This window comes from Cottoperca gobio, chromosome 7, assembly GCF_900634415.1.
Source record: "Cottoperca gobio chromosome 7, fCotGob3.1, whole genome shotgun sequence".
Classification (NCBI taxonomy): domain Eukaryota; kingdom Metazoa; phylum Chordata; class Actinopteri; order Perciformes; family Bovichtidae; genus Cottoperca; species Cottoperca gobio.
Window position 1 is genome coordinate 8,837,508 of NC_041361.1, and position 15,001 is coordinate 8,852,508.

The 15,001-nt window shown below is 40.9% G+C and overlaps 1 protein-coding gene across 5 annotated transcripts in view; it reads right to left on the reverse strand.

Moving 5' to 3' along the window:
- The window catches only part of cacna2d3a (calcium channel, voltage-dependent, alpha 2/delta subunit 3a), a 116,427-nt gene that overhangs the window by 66,120 nt on the left and 35,306 nt on the right, over positions 1-15,001 (reverse strand). For all 5 annotated transcript variants that reach the window (XR_003832509.1, XM_029435374.1, XM_029435372.1 and 2 more), the window contains one exon: positions 7,636-7,695. Coding sequence is in view for 4 of the 5 variants with exons in the window: in XM_029435374.1 (XP_029291234.1) it covers positions 7,636-7,695 (60 nt within the window). In the remaining variant the exon portion in view is untranslated. The remainder of the gene's footprint in view (positions 1-7,635; positions 7,696-15,001) is intronic.

A 15,001-nucleotide genomic window follows, 5' to 3' on the forward strand; every position in this document is an offset into this window, starting at 1 on the left:
AATGTACCTGAATCACTCATAATCTAGGACTCCTTCTTAAGGAGCTCTTTGAGTGTAGCTCCTTTATTGTATGCTTTTTGAAATTCTTTTTTGTATTATAGTCTTAGATGTAATGGCCACAGTTGTGGTCATCAGTGACAAAAAAAATGTGAAAAAGACACTGCATTAAAAGTGTACAGAAATCCTTAGCGTCCTACGTGCACCCATTCATAAGCTGTGTAGATGCATGACCCACATGCTCACATACAAATGTGAGTTGATGTGAGTCAACAGCCTCAAGGGGGAAAAAAGAGAGAGTGAGACAGAGAGGAGACCTCATGTGAAGCGGGGGTTTACTGTGACACTCCACCCTCTGGTGTTCACTTTTAACTTTTAATCTCCACTTCGACTCTCCTCTTTTTAATCACCCATCTCCCTACTCTCTTTCTTCACGGTCAGGAAAGGGGAAGACACCCCCGTGGGGTGGAAATGTGGAAATGTGACTGGGAAACAACCAGGGGGCACAGATATAGGTAATCAGTCAGTAAACAAGACTGCAGACTGAGTAAATACTTTAGAGGAAAGGTCATGTAGGGGTTCATATGCGGTTTCCTAAAATCCATCTTCGTGCATCTTGAACTTTTTCAAATGAATAAAATCGTAAACTTGTTAAACACCTTAAAAACAATTCTGCTGCAGAATGCGTGAGTGTGAGAGGGAGACAGGAAGCAATTTGTTTAGAAGTGTGCAGAATTGTATTTTTGATAGTAAAAGTAATACTTAATAAACATTCAATGCTACTGAGAAACTGTGGAGTTGTTGAAATCAATACAAAGTAGGTAAAAGGTAAAAATAAACAAGTTCAATCCCATTTAAGCGCTATCCAACACATCTCTGTGTAAGCAGCAATTCTCTGTCCAAAGGAATTTAATAATTAATTTGATAACTGGGTACTTATCTGTTCAGACTCTCGACTCAAGACTGAGTTGTGAAGAGGGACTTCACCAAGAGTCAGGTAAGTCATGTCAGGAGAGACTAAAGCTACTGCGTGATATGTACAAAATACAGTTCTGATTGTTACGTATCTGTGTGATGCGTTATAACTGTTTAATGTCCAGGTTCAAATCTGGTTGCCTGCCAGCGCTAGTTTTCTGAAAGTGTAGTCGGGTACACTGCATGTTAATTAGTCTAAAAGTGAGCTAGCAAATAGCAAATACAGTTATTTGTATACATCTTGTTGTTGTTTCACTTTCCACAACCTTACTTTTGATTTTATATTGTTCTGATTCTTACTGCTTGATACAATAAAATGATAAGCAAGTGGGGACAGTGTGTGGGAATGTTTCTTTTTGATCTATCAAATTCATAAAATAACTCTTTCTTTTTAAACTGATTTGTTCTTTCAAATAAGCTTTCAAGAGCCTAGACTTCATTGTTTATAGGTAGCACCCTATCTCTCTGTAGGGAACATTTTTGAACCCTTCACTCTGAGATTGTAGACGAAAGTACCTTGAAGTGCTTCGTGTCTGGAGTTGGCGAGCAGTGCGTGTGGTGTATATGTGCATTATTCGTTGGACAGTCGAGGCCAACTCTTGAATAAATGGCTTACAAATCTGATCTTTGCATCACTGGCCATGCATGCCACAGGACAGTGAGGATACTCTGAAAACACAGGCGCATACACTCGGGTCAAATATTTTTTGGCCAGTAATAAGAAGAGCAAATTGGCAAATCAACAAGCTTGCGGCCACCTCTCTGCACTCGATGGTAATACCCTGGACAGGGGAGTATGAGAACAAAAGATAGGGAGGAAAAAAAGAAAGATTAAGCATTTCTCTCCCGATGCTTCCTCCAGACTGGGGCAACATTTTCAGTCAACATCAGGCTTGGCAATTGGCTGTTTGTCTACAACCTCCAAGGAAGGATTTCATTGGCTTGCAGAGGGCATGGGAGACCGCTCTCTGCTTTCCTATTTACAGTACATGAGCAGTGCGGGTAAAAGAGCAAGGGAGGAAAATCGCAGCAGATTACCGTGCCAATTTCACATGGAAGCAGAAGAGCTCTGGAAAGGATAGATAAGGAAATTCCTATCAAGCCGCTGCCAGCCAAATATGTATCCAATAGCAAAAAAACACACAAACATTTTATAATAAACCCCCGAATAGTGATGGAGGAGGTTTCACCCTACAGCGTGGATGTGGTATTTTTAGCACAGCTGGTGATAATTACCATCTATTCACCATGTTCTGCAGTGAAAGGCACTTTTAGAAATGCCACCATCAAAGCTGTACAGACAACAACACACACACACACACACTCTCACACACACACACACACACCTACACAGGTGTACACACACAGCGCTCACAAAAATGTACATGCATATTCATATTCATGCGTGTAAAAAGCTACAAAAAACGCGACAGCAGTTTGTGATCGTAATGCTCAACCATTTCATTTTATGCTCAGGCAAATCAAAACACAATTAGCAATGAAAAAATAATGGCTGTGACATAATTTGCCAAGAGGTACTGAAAAACCTGCTTAACTAAGGATAAATACCAACACAGACACATATATAGACTCAGACACAGAGATACACGTTCACACTAACATGGATGCAGAACGATAGCCAGGCAAAGACAATCATTAGTTATTACTATGACGGTGAAGCGGGATTCATTTGTGACGGATGTCGGAACAAGATGCGGAACCTCCCACATTTGGACAGGGACTTACTTTGCACTTAGTCTGTGACTATGAAGATCTTATGAAACATTTTCTGGAAAATCTGATGCAAGTAGTTCTGTCATTCCTTTACTCCCCATTGATATTACTTGTTAATCGCTTAATTTCTTTTTTTGGAGGCACTGGTAAGCTTTTTTTCTGACATCTTCCTGGATTCATCTTTTTCATATTTGATCACATCTTATATGTGGGAGAGGGATCCCTTCTCAGCCGATCTCCCTGAGGTTTCTTCCATTTTTCCCCCTTTAATTTCCTTGTGCGGTGCCAGGGTCTGAGGACAGAGGCTGTCGTATGCTACAGTCTGTAAAGCCCCCTGAGACAAATGTGTAATTTGTGATATTGAGCTATATAATTTTTTTGATTTGATTTGATTTAAATCAGAATAACTTTGAGTATTAGACCCTAAGCATGCCAAACTTGTTTCAGTGGCTCAGCAGGGTGGAGATACCAGCAGCATTGGTGGTCAAAAGAGAAAAAGAAGATGGAGAGGATGAGCCGTATGTTTCTCTTAGCATGTTGTGCTGTTAACGGTCGATTGGTTGAGGGGTTATGTACGTATTGTGACTATAAATATGATGACAAAGGTGATGATGAATTACTAAAGACCCACTGTAAGAAAAAAATTGCATTTGTGCAGTGTCCTGAAAAAGAGTATGTTTAACAAACACCTGTCCAATAAAGTCCTAGGGGAAATGTGCTCTGTGGTTTGATACGTTCCATGATGGGTTTTGCTCTCTGTGTCCTCCTGGTTTAGAAATGAAGCTCTGTAATGAAGTTACACGACATCATAAACCAACTGCATCTGCAATTACATTAATCTCTGATTAAAGTAGATTATATATATCACTGTGGTCACACACCAATGCCAACAAGCATCTGGCAGGTACATGTCATTATCATGTTCATCTTCTTCCTTCTCCATCCCTTCCTCCTTCTCGCCTACAACTGTGTAGCACAGGTATGTTGGTGGAATATCTCTTCTTCTATAGAGGTCTTTCTGCTTGATAAAGGCATCTCACTCTGTCCAAGACATTGTAAAATTCTACATTACACTAAAGGCTCTCTATCAGCCATTATCAGCTCAGGAGCTGTGTCATTAAAGCTGAAACAAAGGGACACTTCGCTGGGCTCATCTCATCTCCGCCAAGTAATTACCGGCATAAAGCATCACTGTGAGCCCACACAGTGTTACTGCCCCTCAAGCAGCATATGAAAACACAAAGACACAGACAAGTGTCCACAACCCAAGCGGCACACACATTGAGATGCGCAAACTGGGAAAGCAGTTTTGTTTAAATGCATTAACAACTGCACACACACACACACACACACACACACACACGTACAGATACAGTAAGATCAGTCAAAATATACAGAGAACACTCCCGTATAAAACCTGTAAAGGGAACCACATATGTGAATATGTATGTACTCTACTTGCAATAGGAAAAATATCATACATTTACTCTAAAATAAACAACCCCATGTTGTTATATTATCGTGTGTTAAGTTGCATGAGCGTGCAGACAACAGTGTATCTTCTGCTGTTGTGAGTTTCCTCACTGTCAGGTAAAAAGGAGTGGGTCTGGCTAATGTAGTTGGGAGTTGCTACATACACACAGACACATGAAAGTCATCTTTAATAAAATGTAACGGCTTTCATTACTGGCTGATCTCCTGGTGTGTATGTTGCTTCAGCTGGTGATATACATTTTCCAGAATGGTGTTAACTTGTTGCAATCAGCTGTGGGTGATTGAGCAAGTAAAGCAAACACGATTGTCACACATTAGGAAGAGAGACGGACCTTTTTGCAATTGAAATAAAAAGCATCCTTTCTCAAAACATACCATTGCGTTAGGGGTTGGGACGAGCGGTGGCGTTAGATTTTCTCGTTGACAGGGTGGAAAACATTTGAATTTGAATGATAATAGAAGTTTCATTTACATTTTTTAATAATTGAAATACAGAATAAGCTTATAAATTATGCATTTATAAGAGCATGGAGAGAAAAGATGAACAGAGACACCGACCATCACTTTACACGAAGCAGATGAATGATTGATTCCGAAGAGGCCACTAATAATCTTGCGGCCATTTTGCCTAAAGAAATATATCAACAACGCAGTTTTACTAAATTATTTTTTGCGCCTCTGGCCTCTGCATCGGACACACAACTTCTCATGATCATTTCAATTTTGTTCTGAAGGCAAAATTGTCTTGACAGAAGCACTTGCTGATTCTTAGGAGCTTAAACTCTATGTTAAGAACAGCAGCTTCATTTCTTTCTCTCACATTAAACACTACTAAAGCTGCATTAAATCTCAATAAGTTATCTCAATGAGATGTTGCGTTATCTATAAGCCTGCAGCTAATGATTATTTTTATCATCAATTAATCTCCCAATTATTTTCTTGATTAATTGATTCATTATTTGGTAACAGTTGTCTCCTCGCAGAGCTGGAAACAGAGCATGTTTGGAGTTTTTGCTAAAAGAAAACACTTAATTGATTATCAAAATAGTGATTAAGACGAATTGTTAACGTGTTAAAGGGTGGAATATTCCTTTAAAAGCTCGGGGAGGTTGCGCGGAGTGTGTGGAGAATCAAACAGGTGACCAAAAAATAGTGGTTTAGTGGTTAAATTTAGTAAGTGATCCAATTGAATGGTCTATGACAGCATAAAACCACAGGGCCTTCACTGTAATGCCTTAAAGAGCTGACAGAGTAAACACATACTCACCGCCACAGGCAGAGACACAGCCACACATCACACTCACGCCACAGACTTTATAAGTAGTTTAGCAGCAAATACTCCCAAGTCGGCTTAGTATCACATTTCCTCTTTAAAAGTCAAGTTTCTGCTGTTGCTCCTCCTACTTTAATAAACTCTGTTTTGAGATGTGCATGATGCGCAGCAAACTCAAGCAAAAACATCACACGTGCACTCTCTCTCTGGTCACACACTCACACTCACACACACACACACACACACACACACACACACACACACTACAAAGCTGCACTCTAAAAATTAAAGCTTCTCAAATGGATTTGAGGCAGAACCATGAGAGCAGAGGCTGGGTTTGGGGCTGTGTATGTAGATATGATTAGCTGAATGCATTTGCCCAAGTCTGCAAAACTGAGGGTGGAACTCCCAGGGAGTAGTTTAAATGTTTTAGAGTTTCTTAGTAGCAATGTAACAGTGATATAATACCATAAATAATTCATGGTTTACGTTTCAGACTCAAAATGTGTTTGTCACTAAGTAAATTCTGCCATAAAAACATGAGGATCAATCGCTTCACCTCTGACTAAAAACCCCATATTAACCTCATCTGAATGGGAGGAGTTGGGGTCCAACATGACCTGAGAGACACATTTGAGTGAGCTAAGTTTATAAATTCATATTTACATATACTGTATCTATTTATAACTAATTGTTCTTGCATTCTTTGGGGGTCAATGAGGTTGGGGCTTACATAACTACCATTTATGTTTTAATATTTATAGTTACAAGAGAGTTACTTCATCACAATGGCTGACAACGTATAGCAGCAGACACTGTACCAACATATGTTGTGTGACAGAGACAGACAGACAGACAGACAGACAGACAGACAGACAGACAGACAGATAGAGAGAGAGAGAGAGAGAGAGAGATGAGAGAGAGAGAGAGCAATATAGAGAAGAGAGAGAGAGAGAGAGAAGGAGCAATATAGAGCAAGGAAGAGATGAGATTATGCAAGAGCTGAGATTGGATAGCGATATATATTTAGCTAGATATACAGAGAGCGGAATAACGCTCGATCTATTCTGACTCCTAAGCTCTTATCCCTCTCTCTATCGCTCTCTCTCTCTCTCTTCTCTCTAGACCGCTCTCTCTCGCTCTCGTCTTCAGAGAGAGAGTCTAGATCGCAGGAGATAGAGATAGAGGAGACTCACGCAGAGATCCGTAGCTCTATCTCTCTCGCATATTTGAGAGATCTCCATTTAGCTGCAGCGAGCGATCCCTCTCTATCTCTCTCCATCTCTCTCTCTCCCTTTTTCTCTTCTTCGCTATCTCTCTCCTCTCCTCTTCTGAGATCCTCTCTCCCTCTCTCTCTTTGCTCCCGCTCTCCCTCTTTCTTCGCTCTCCGATTCTCTATCTCTCGTCTCTCCTATCTTCTCTGAGATCTTTCTCTCAGATTCCTACTCCTCTCTCGCTCAGAGCTCTCTCTCTCTCATCTTCAGAGAGAGAGAGAGATACGTAAAAACATAATTGTCCGTTAAGGAGTATTGAATGTAAACAACTAGTAAATGTCTGCTAAAGGCAACTAGAAGGAACAAAACTTGTAACAAAAACATGAAGCACTGGCTCCGGTCAATGGAAAAAAATGGAACCTCTGCCTCTTCATCTTTTGCTAATAAAACCACAGTGAACACCAACCCTATTTCACAAAAGATCCCATTCAGTACTGAAAAGTCAAGTAACTTGATGGAAACCAGTAAATTGAGTATTTATGGGTAATTCTTTTGTGGCACCTCGCATTTCCAAGACATTTTTTGGCACACACTGACAACGCATGTCGAACTGATCACCAAAGCATTGACCAGTAAACATTAAAGCTGTGTTGAACATTAAAGCGGGCCTTTCTTTTAGATCTGTGCAAAACTATCAACCGCCTTCCAGTACTTTGCACCATTTACAATCCTGTTAAGCCTAGTCAAGCGAAACAGTCTGCAGAACACGATTCCTAATGCCTTTCCCCCCTGTCTCTCCTCTGTTGTGTTTACAGAGGCCCTTGTCATTCTCTGAACCTTTTCTCTCACCGAGGTCCAATCACAGAGACGTATTATTTTCAGCTTGATTTATTTAATTATTGAGCTTACAAGAACAGGGAATGAACACGTTGAGACATATGCACGTACCTGTAGGTCTGGATCCTCCTCGTGCTGTAGGTGGGCTTCCTCTGCCGCCTCTACCAGTCTCTACAGGAGGGGAGGAGAAAGAACAGCCTTAAGTACAAAAGTGAATTGATTAGTGGGTCAAATAATAATAGGCAGAGAAACAGTTCAACAGAAAGAAGCTCTACAACTGGCTTTATAAGAATCCCTTAGCACTAGAGCAACACTGCGAACCCTCAGGACACACACACACACACACACACAGATAACGGACAGACATTTGGCCATCCCCTGAAAAGAGGCTATTTTCCTAAATGGTTCAACGGTAGAGGTAATGGCTGCCTCGGGTTCTTTGGACACTATCACTACTAAGTCCATCACCAGTTTGTTTCTCTCTCTCTCTCACACACACATTGTACAGTGCACACAAACACACACAAAATCATTCCATCATCACCCTCTTGGTGCTACCGTCTGCTGTGTGTGCCTGTAGGGTGGTGCAGGTATCTGTGTCCCTTTGACTCAACGTTATGCTCTCTCTCTCTGTGTCTCTTTTTCTCTTATGGGAACTATCATCTTTTGGAAATTGCTTTTTGTCAAAAGCAGGCAACATGTCACTGTTATCATTCTCAAATGAAAGATAATCATGGAGAAATGTAAGTTGCGCAGCCCCTTTTAAAGTAAAGTTCTCCCTGATTTATGACTTGAATCTTTTGTGCCCTGGCAATATTACAATACAAAGCTTCACACTCATATTACATTGGGTATACAGTGGGTATCGTGACAATAGGGCCGATCTAATAAATAGAATTTCTGTTTTAGTTTTGACAAATTTGTTGCCGCATTAAAAAGCTTTACATTTTAATTGTAATTCCTGTTAGTTTTAATGTTTAATGTTAAAGGTTCTTTAAGATTTAAGATTTCTGTGTCCACATAGTTTTTTTCTGGAAGAAAGGCGCTGGCAGGGCACTGGGGGCTCCTTATCAAAAAAACATTCCCTGCAAGGTTTTTTTAGTTTTATGTTATCTTGATGACATATTAACAACTCTAAAAGCCATTTTACGATAGACTATTTGTACTATCATTTGTTTAGCATTGTTTTATCACCATGAGCACCAACCGGAGGATACTTGTGAATGAGCTTGTCACCACTCAATCTGACAGCCGCAGGACGATCCGTAGGAGACAGCGTGTAGGGCTATAAAAGCACAATACTCGCCAGCAACATTTAGTGTCTGTGTGTGTTGTAATAGTGTCCGTCTGTCATATAAAGCATATAAAACAAGTTTCTCCTCCATTTGCTACAGTGCGTCACCAGGACCAGGAGATTTGAGTAGAAGCACTCAGAGTGGAATCAGAAAAAGATGCTATGTGGACACATGCCCTTACACATAAACAGTGAAAGTGTATTGGGTTTATGTGACAGACTATTTTTATTATCAGTCTAAAATGATTGTGAATTATTATATTATTAACAAATATCCATAGGCCAAAGTGATATCTTCATACATTGTATTGAACAACTAAGTGTTGAAACATAAATGTCCAACCAGTGGTCCAAGTATGGCATCAACATCAGAGTGCGGTAAGTGTGTATGTGATGGTTGAAGGGCTGATACAGTCAGTTGTATAGAAGGTGTATACTATAGGAAAGGACTGAGGACACAGCCTCGAGGGGCTCCGGGGTTGATGATGAAAATTGTGACATTGTACTCGATAAAAATCATAAAGATGGAAGTTTTTTGGGCCCTGAGTAACAGCTTCAGGGATCTCTCTAACACACACACACACACACACACACACACACAAGCACGTTGTTCTACTTCCAACTGTGATGTGCATGGTATGTTTTCATAGCAAATCATTTCTCTCATTCACAGCTGGTCCTGGTGTCTTTTATGAGTTTTGGTAATGCACTTCCATTTTGCATTACCATTCAAATGGCTTTACCCGTAAAGGTACTGCAATCAGCCAGTTTATTTCAGCTGAGTGTGCGTGTGTGTGTGCATGTGTGTGTGTGTGTGTGTGTAGGCTGTTTGGGAAGTGGATACCGTAATCTACAGCCTGGCCAATAATTTTCTTCACCATAGCAACACACCTGGCCAATGCATATCGTTGCATTTCATGCTAGGCTCGTTTCCTTTCCGCTATCAATTCATGGATACATTCTGCTTCCTTCCTGGTGTCTGATAAGAGAACAGCAGAAGACACAGTGAATGTCCCGGTGTCTTTTCTGGCCTGGACTTCTTCAGATCTTTTTTTTTTTTTTTTTGAATCAAACAGGAAACTCTTACGTCTATGTGAGAGCATGCGTGCATTGAAAGTTACCACAAAAACCTGAGGCAGGTGCATCTGCTGGAAATCCACAACAAAGCATGCTTTCAGAACAAACACAGATAAGGAGGGTGGAATAAAGGGAGGATGAGAGAGGAATGAGAGAATAACATTCTCTAAAAGGTCTGAACGCTTAGCCTCACACTCTCAGCGAAATGTCAGGCGCTGCCTGTGAAGCCGGTGTCGATAGAACCACACTTTTCAGCATTTGTGAGTGGGTGACGGTGTGTGTGTTTGCAAATGTTAATGTTTTTTCTCAGCTGACATGTGTTAAGATATTAGCCCTTTGACCAATTCTGTCTTCCAGGTGCGTTTGCAGATGTTAATCACTGAATGTGAGAGTAAGTATACCAATGTGTATGTGATGGAATTGAGTTTGATGCATGTACAGTATGTGTGTGTGTGTGTGTGTATCCATCAATATGTAGTTGTGTGATGGCCTGAAAAAGTTACGCACAATATGAAAAGTTTAATTTCGCACTCCTTTGACTCAAAATTGAGTGTATTAATCTGCCATATGTTAACATAGGAAAAACAACTGGCTTTAACAATCACACAACATCATCATCATACATGATCAATTTCTAAGGAAATCTCTACACTTGATTCCCACCTGTGAATCATCTATTCTGGCACATTATTCATGTGGTATAACTTACCATGCAGGAAGATGGGAGTGAAAGCTCTAGGGTAAAAATAACTTGCATAGTAGCAGGGAGTTTTTCAATTGGGAAAAACAGATTAGAGATAAGTAGGTACTACTCACTCCTGTGAATTTCAATTCCAGCATATCACCAGGATGAACACTCCAGGTGGTGCGTTTGTTTTTTGTGTGTATGTTGATTTGCTGTGGGCGTACACAAATGTGTGCGCTGTCTATCTGCATGCTTTTGTGTGTGTGTCTCGCATATATTCAAATGAGCCTGCCATGTCTCTTTGTCAATAGGTGGTCCTGCCAAAGTGTATGATGCAGTAAAAAGAGGGAGGAAATTACTTTTTCTTTTCTCAAGTCATTCTGTCGAAGCTCAGGCTTCGTACGAGATGACAGCAATAATTAAACTGGCACAGTGTGAGAGGCAGGCCCTGTTGTCTCCCTGAAAACACACACTCATACACAACTGTGCACATTCACAAGCCTTCACTGCAGCTGACAAGGGTAAAAGCTGAACACACAGAGCTAACAAGACTTGCTGTGGTAACTGGATTAGATTTGTTAGTGATAGAAGAAGAGTCTGGCATCTCTCTACCTGATTACAGATCCCTGATGCGTTTTCTCGGCACAAACCTGATTAGACCGGGTCAGACTCAATTTTCTCTTAATTCCCTCAGGCTCATTTCTTTGTGGATTTATTTTTAGCCTAAATCAAACCACAAAAACAATGTGTTTTTGTTCAACAAGTTCACATCTAGCTCCCTGTTGCTTTGCCAGCGCTTTCTATCAGGTTGGTTGAGGTGATGCATATTAACACAGAAAAACTAATTAGCAAGATAATATGTTTTGTTCTTAGAGAAGGAAAGGTCTGAGGTATGGAAGACATTAATTGCCATTTATGTCAGCATTGACAAGATATCGGTGTTTGCTCCACAGATCTGCTTAGACTCATTTTCAGATTCGGGTCCCCATTGAGACTGAATCATAGTGTCCTAGTGTTCTCTTTCCGTTCCTATTTCATAATTTTTCAGCCCGCCTTCTTCCGCCCGCCCATTCAATTTATTTGACATTTGGACTCATATCCCCCTTTCATTATCTGACATCCTGTGATTATGATTTGCCTGACAAAGGATTCAGCTTGTTTACACTTTCTAAAGTTCATAAACGATCCCCCTCATTTAGCTGTCAACTTGATTGCTTATTGTTCTTGTGCCGTACTTGCTGTGTGGTAGCGTGACGTTTGAAGCCACTGACCTTAAAAAATGCCCATCCATTATGAATGCAACTCTAAAGCCGTGGAAGTTAGCGAAAGCTGTCATATACAGCTGAGGTATGCTAACAACCGCTGGCAGAGAAGCAGAGGAGGGGTGGACGGGGGGTCACATACATTATTGACTGGTAGCGGAAGTCTTAAGACTTTTTTTAAGCAGTGCATTAAGCCTTGCCTCGGCAAATTCCCTCCAACAAAAGAGGAGGGGAGGGCAGTGGCCTGAATCTGAATGTTCTCCTGAGGTAGCCGAGAACAAGACCACAGTCAACTCCAGTTCTAAATAGACTTGCATAAAAAACATTCCCAGAGGTGCTGTGTGCCGTTGGTTCAGCATTCATTTGTACTTTGGGTTCAAACTTAACTCTTCCTTTTTCTATATTATCATCTTTCGGATGTTTGTACCTTTAAAAATGGCTAAATATATGTGCAACCTTATATAAATATATGCTAAGCTTATGTACTTGAATAATTTGGCATGCTTCTGCTTGGCCAGATGTATAGGTGTCCGTAGGTTGCGAGAGGAAATGCTAACTAAGCCTTGGCCTACAGGATCAGGGCATGTCCTATGGATCTTGATTCTGCTAGAGGCCTGATCCTTGGAGACCTGAGCTGGGTTGAGCGAGATTGGCTCAGGTCAGCCCCATCAATAGCACTGGGGACAGCAATTAATATTGTCAAACCAGCCAGGGAAGAGTTGCAGCATCAACAAAATGGAAAAGTGCTCTGTGACACTTTGCTTCCTCTGTTTTGCACATTTAGATTGGGTACAAGCCAAGAAGTCAAAGCATGGTGGAGATACAGATACAAAGGGAAAGACAGAGAGAGAGAGGGGGAAGTAATCTGCTTTGAAACATCAAGTCCCAATAATCAATACTTGACAAGTTCTCAGCAGTTCTGCTGACTGAAAGGCAATATAAAGGCAATATGAAGTGCTTAAACCACACTTTCATTTTATGCCTTGACTTAACTTTTGACTTATCTCTTTTCTTTACGTTTACCTTTGCCAATCCTCCTGCCATCATCACCAATTCATCACTCCAGAAAACAATTCCATCTCTCTCACTCTGACTTCTTGGTGACAGAAAAACAACTAAAGACAAGAAGAAGGAAGAGACTGTCGCGGTCCTGACATCTACTGGCTGACTCTGCCTTGTCATTAGAAGCCATTACTCTTAACAGACACTCACACAAAGACACAGACACACACATGGCAATGATCTGAGACTGAGGACAGCTAATGAAATTAGGGAAATGAGGGGAGCAGGGCTGTCAGCTCAGCGTGACAGTGTGGTATGTCAGGGAGGAGGACAGACGGAAGGAAAGGGCAAGACAAGACTGCAGAGCCAGACCACACCATTATAATCCCTCTCAGAACGACCAACAAATGTGGACAATTCCTGGAGAAGCAAGTTTAGCTCTCATATATATATCTCTCTATATATCTATCTCTATATATATATATATATCTCATATATTGTCTGCAATTAGGAATCAACTCATTTGCATCTCCAAATGTTTTCATCCATCAGTTTTGATATGCATTTTTAATGTCTGCATAAAAAAGAACATCTAAATATTGCTAATTGCTAATATCCAAATGTTTTTGGGTGAGATTGGCTGAGGTGTAAAAGTTTGTGTAACACTAAAAATTAAAATACAACAACATGCGATGGAAACACGCTTGTAGAAATAAATCGTGATGGCCATGAAACATGTGACTAAAGCTTCCTCTGAGGCTTCTGGTGCAGAGAAGAAAATATCATATTGGTGTGGACCAATGATGCGACAGTAATGTTCCACAAATTAATACACAAAGCAAACATAAATAGCATATTTCTATCATCATTTGATTGCACCTCATTTAATTATATCCCTTCATTATGTCCTGTTCTTCTGTGTTGGTTTAATGGCACAGAACTGGAGGATTAGCTCCACTAACTTATACTGGTGAGCCAAACTCTGAATATTCGCATAACAGCAAAAGAGGATAGAAAACACTCATTAATTCAATTTTGTAATCATTTTTAAGCTACTTTTTTTTGGGAGGTGAAATCAAAAGTGAGCACACCCAAAAGTCCGTATATAGCACAGCACTCATGGCAAGGAGAAAATGTGTTTGTGAGCACAACTATGGCAAGTATGGTAGGACAAATTTTAAAATGTGATGGATGGTTGCTGTAAAAATAATAACAGTTTGTGTTTTACCATTGATCTTAATTTTTGGAATATCAGGGAGGTCTGATTGCCTGATTGCTGGTGTTTCTTACCCTTATTTTTAGCATTGTCGACATGTGCTCAGCAATTCAAGTGCAATGTTATCATTACTAGAAAAAAAAATAAGACCCAAGTTGTAATAAACCAGCATTGTTGAAATGCTGAATTTGTGTATAAAACTCCTTGTATATGTCAGCAAATGAAAATGTAATTTCTTAGGATGTTTTGGCGGAAGAAAAATATCATTTAAAGTCCTGTGTGTGCGCGCCTTTTATTTTTAGCATAAACCCATGCAGACTTCCCCTGCACTACACTACTAATCATGTTGAGGCCTACAGAGGCGTAGCTGCTACAGGTAAAGTATATCAGCAGGTACAGAGCGTGCAGAGGCCGAATGCCATTACAGGAGAAACAGCCCTAGCAGCAAGGCATCCACTCTGCTTTGAAGTGCATTTGTCACATGAAACACAGGCGTGCTTGACTTCAAAGAGGGCATTACAATAGCTCCACACATTTCTACTTTGATAACAACATATTCACTGTTTCTTTGAACGTCTGCTGTTGCCACCATTTCCAGCCAGAAGACAAGCCTTTTTCAGAATAGATTGAAAGAGGAGAGGAGAGGAGAGGAGAGGAGAGGAGAGGAGAGGAGAGGAGAGGAGAGAAGAGGAGAGGAGAGGACAGGACAGGACAGGACAGGACAGGACAGGAGAGAAGAGGAGAGGAGAAGAGAACTGAGAGGAGAGGAGAGGAGGAGAGCAGAGGAGAGAAGAGGAGGAGAGGAGAGGAGAGGAGAGGAGAGGAGGAGAGGACAGGAGAGGGACAGGAGAGGAGAGGAAGGAGGAGAGGAGAGGAGAGGAGAGGAGAGGAGAGGAGAGGAGAGGAGGAGAGGACAGGAGAGGACAGGAGAGGAAGGAGAG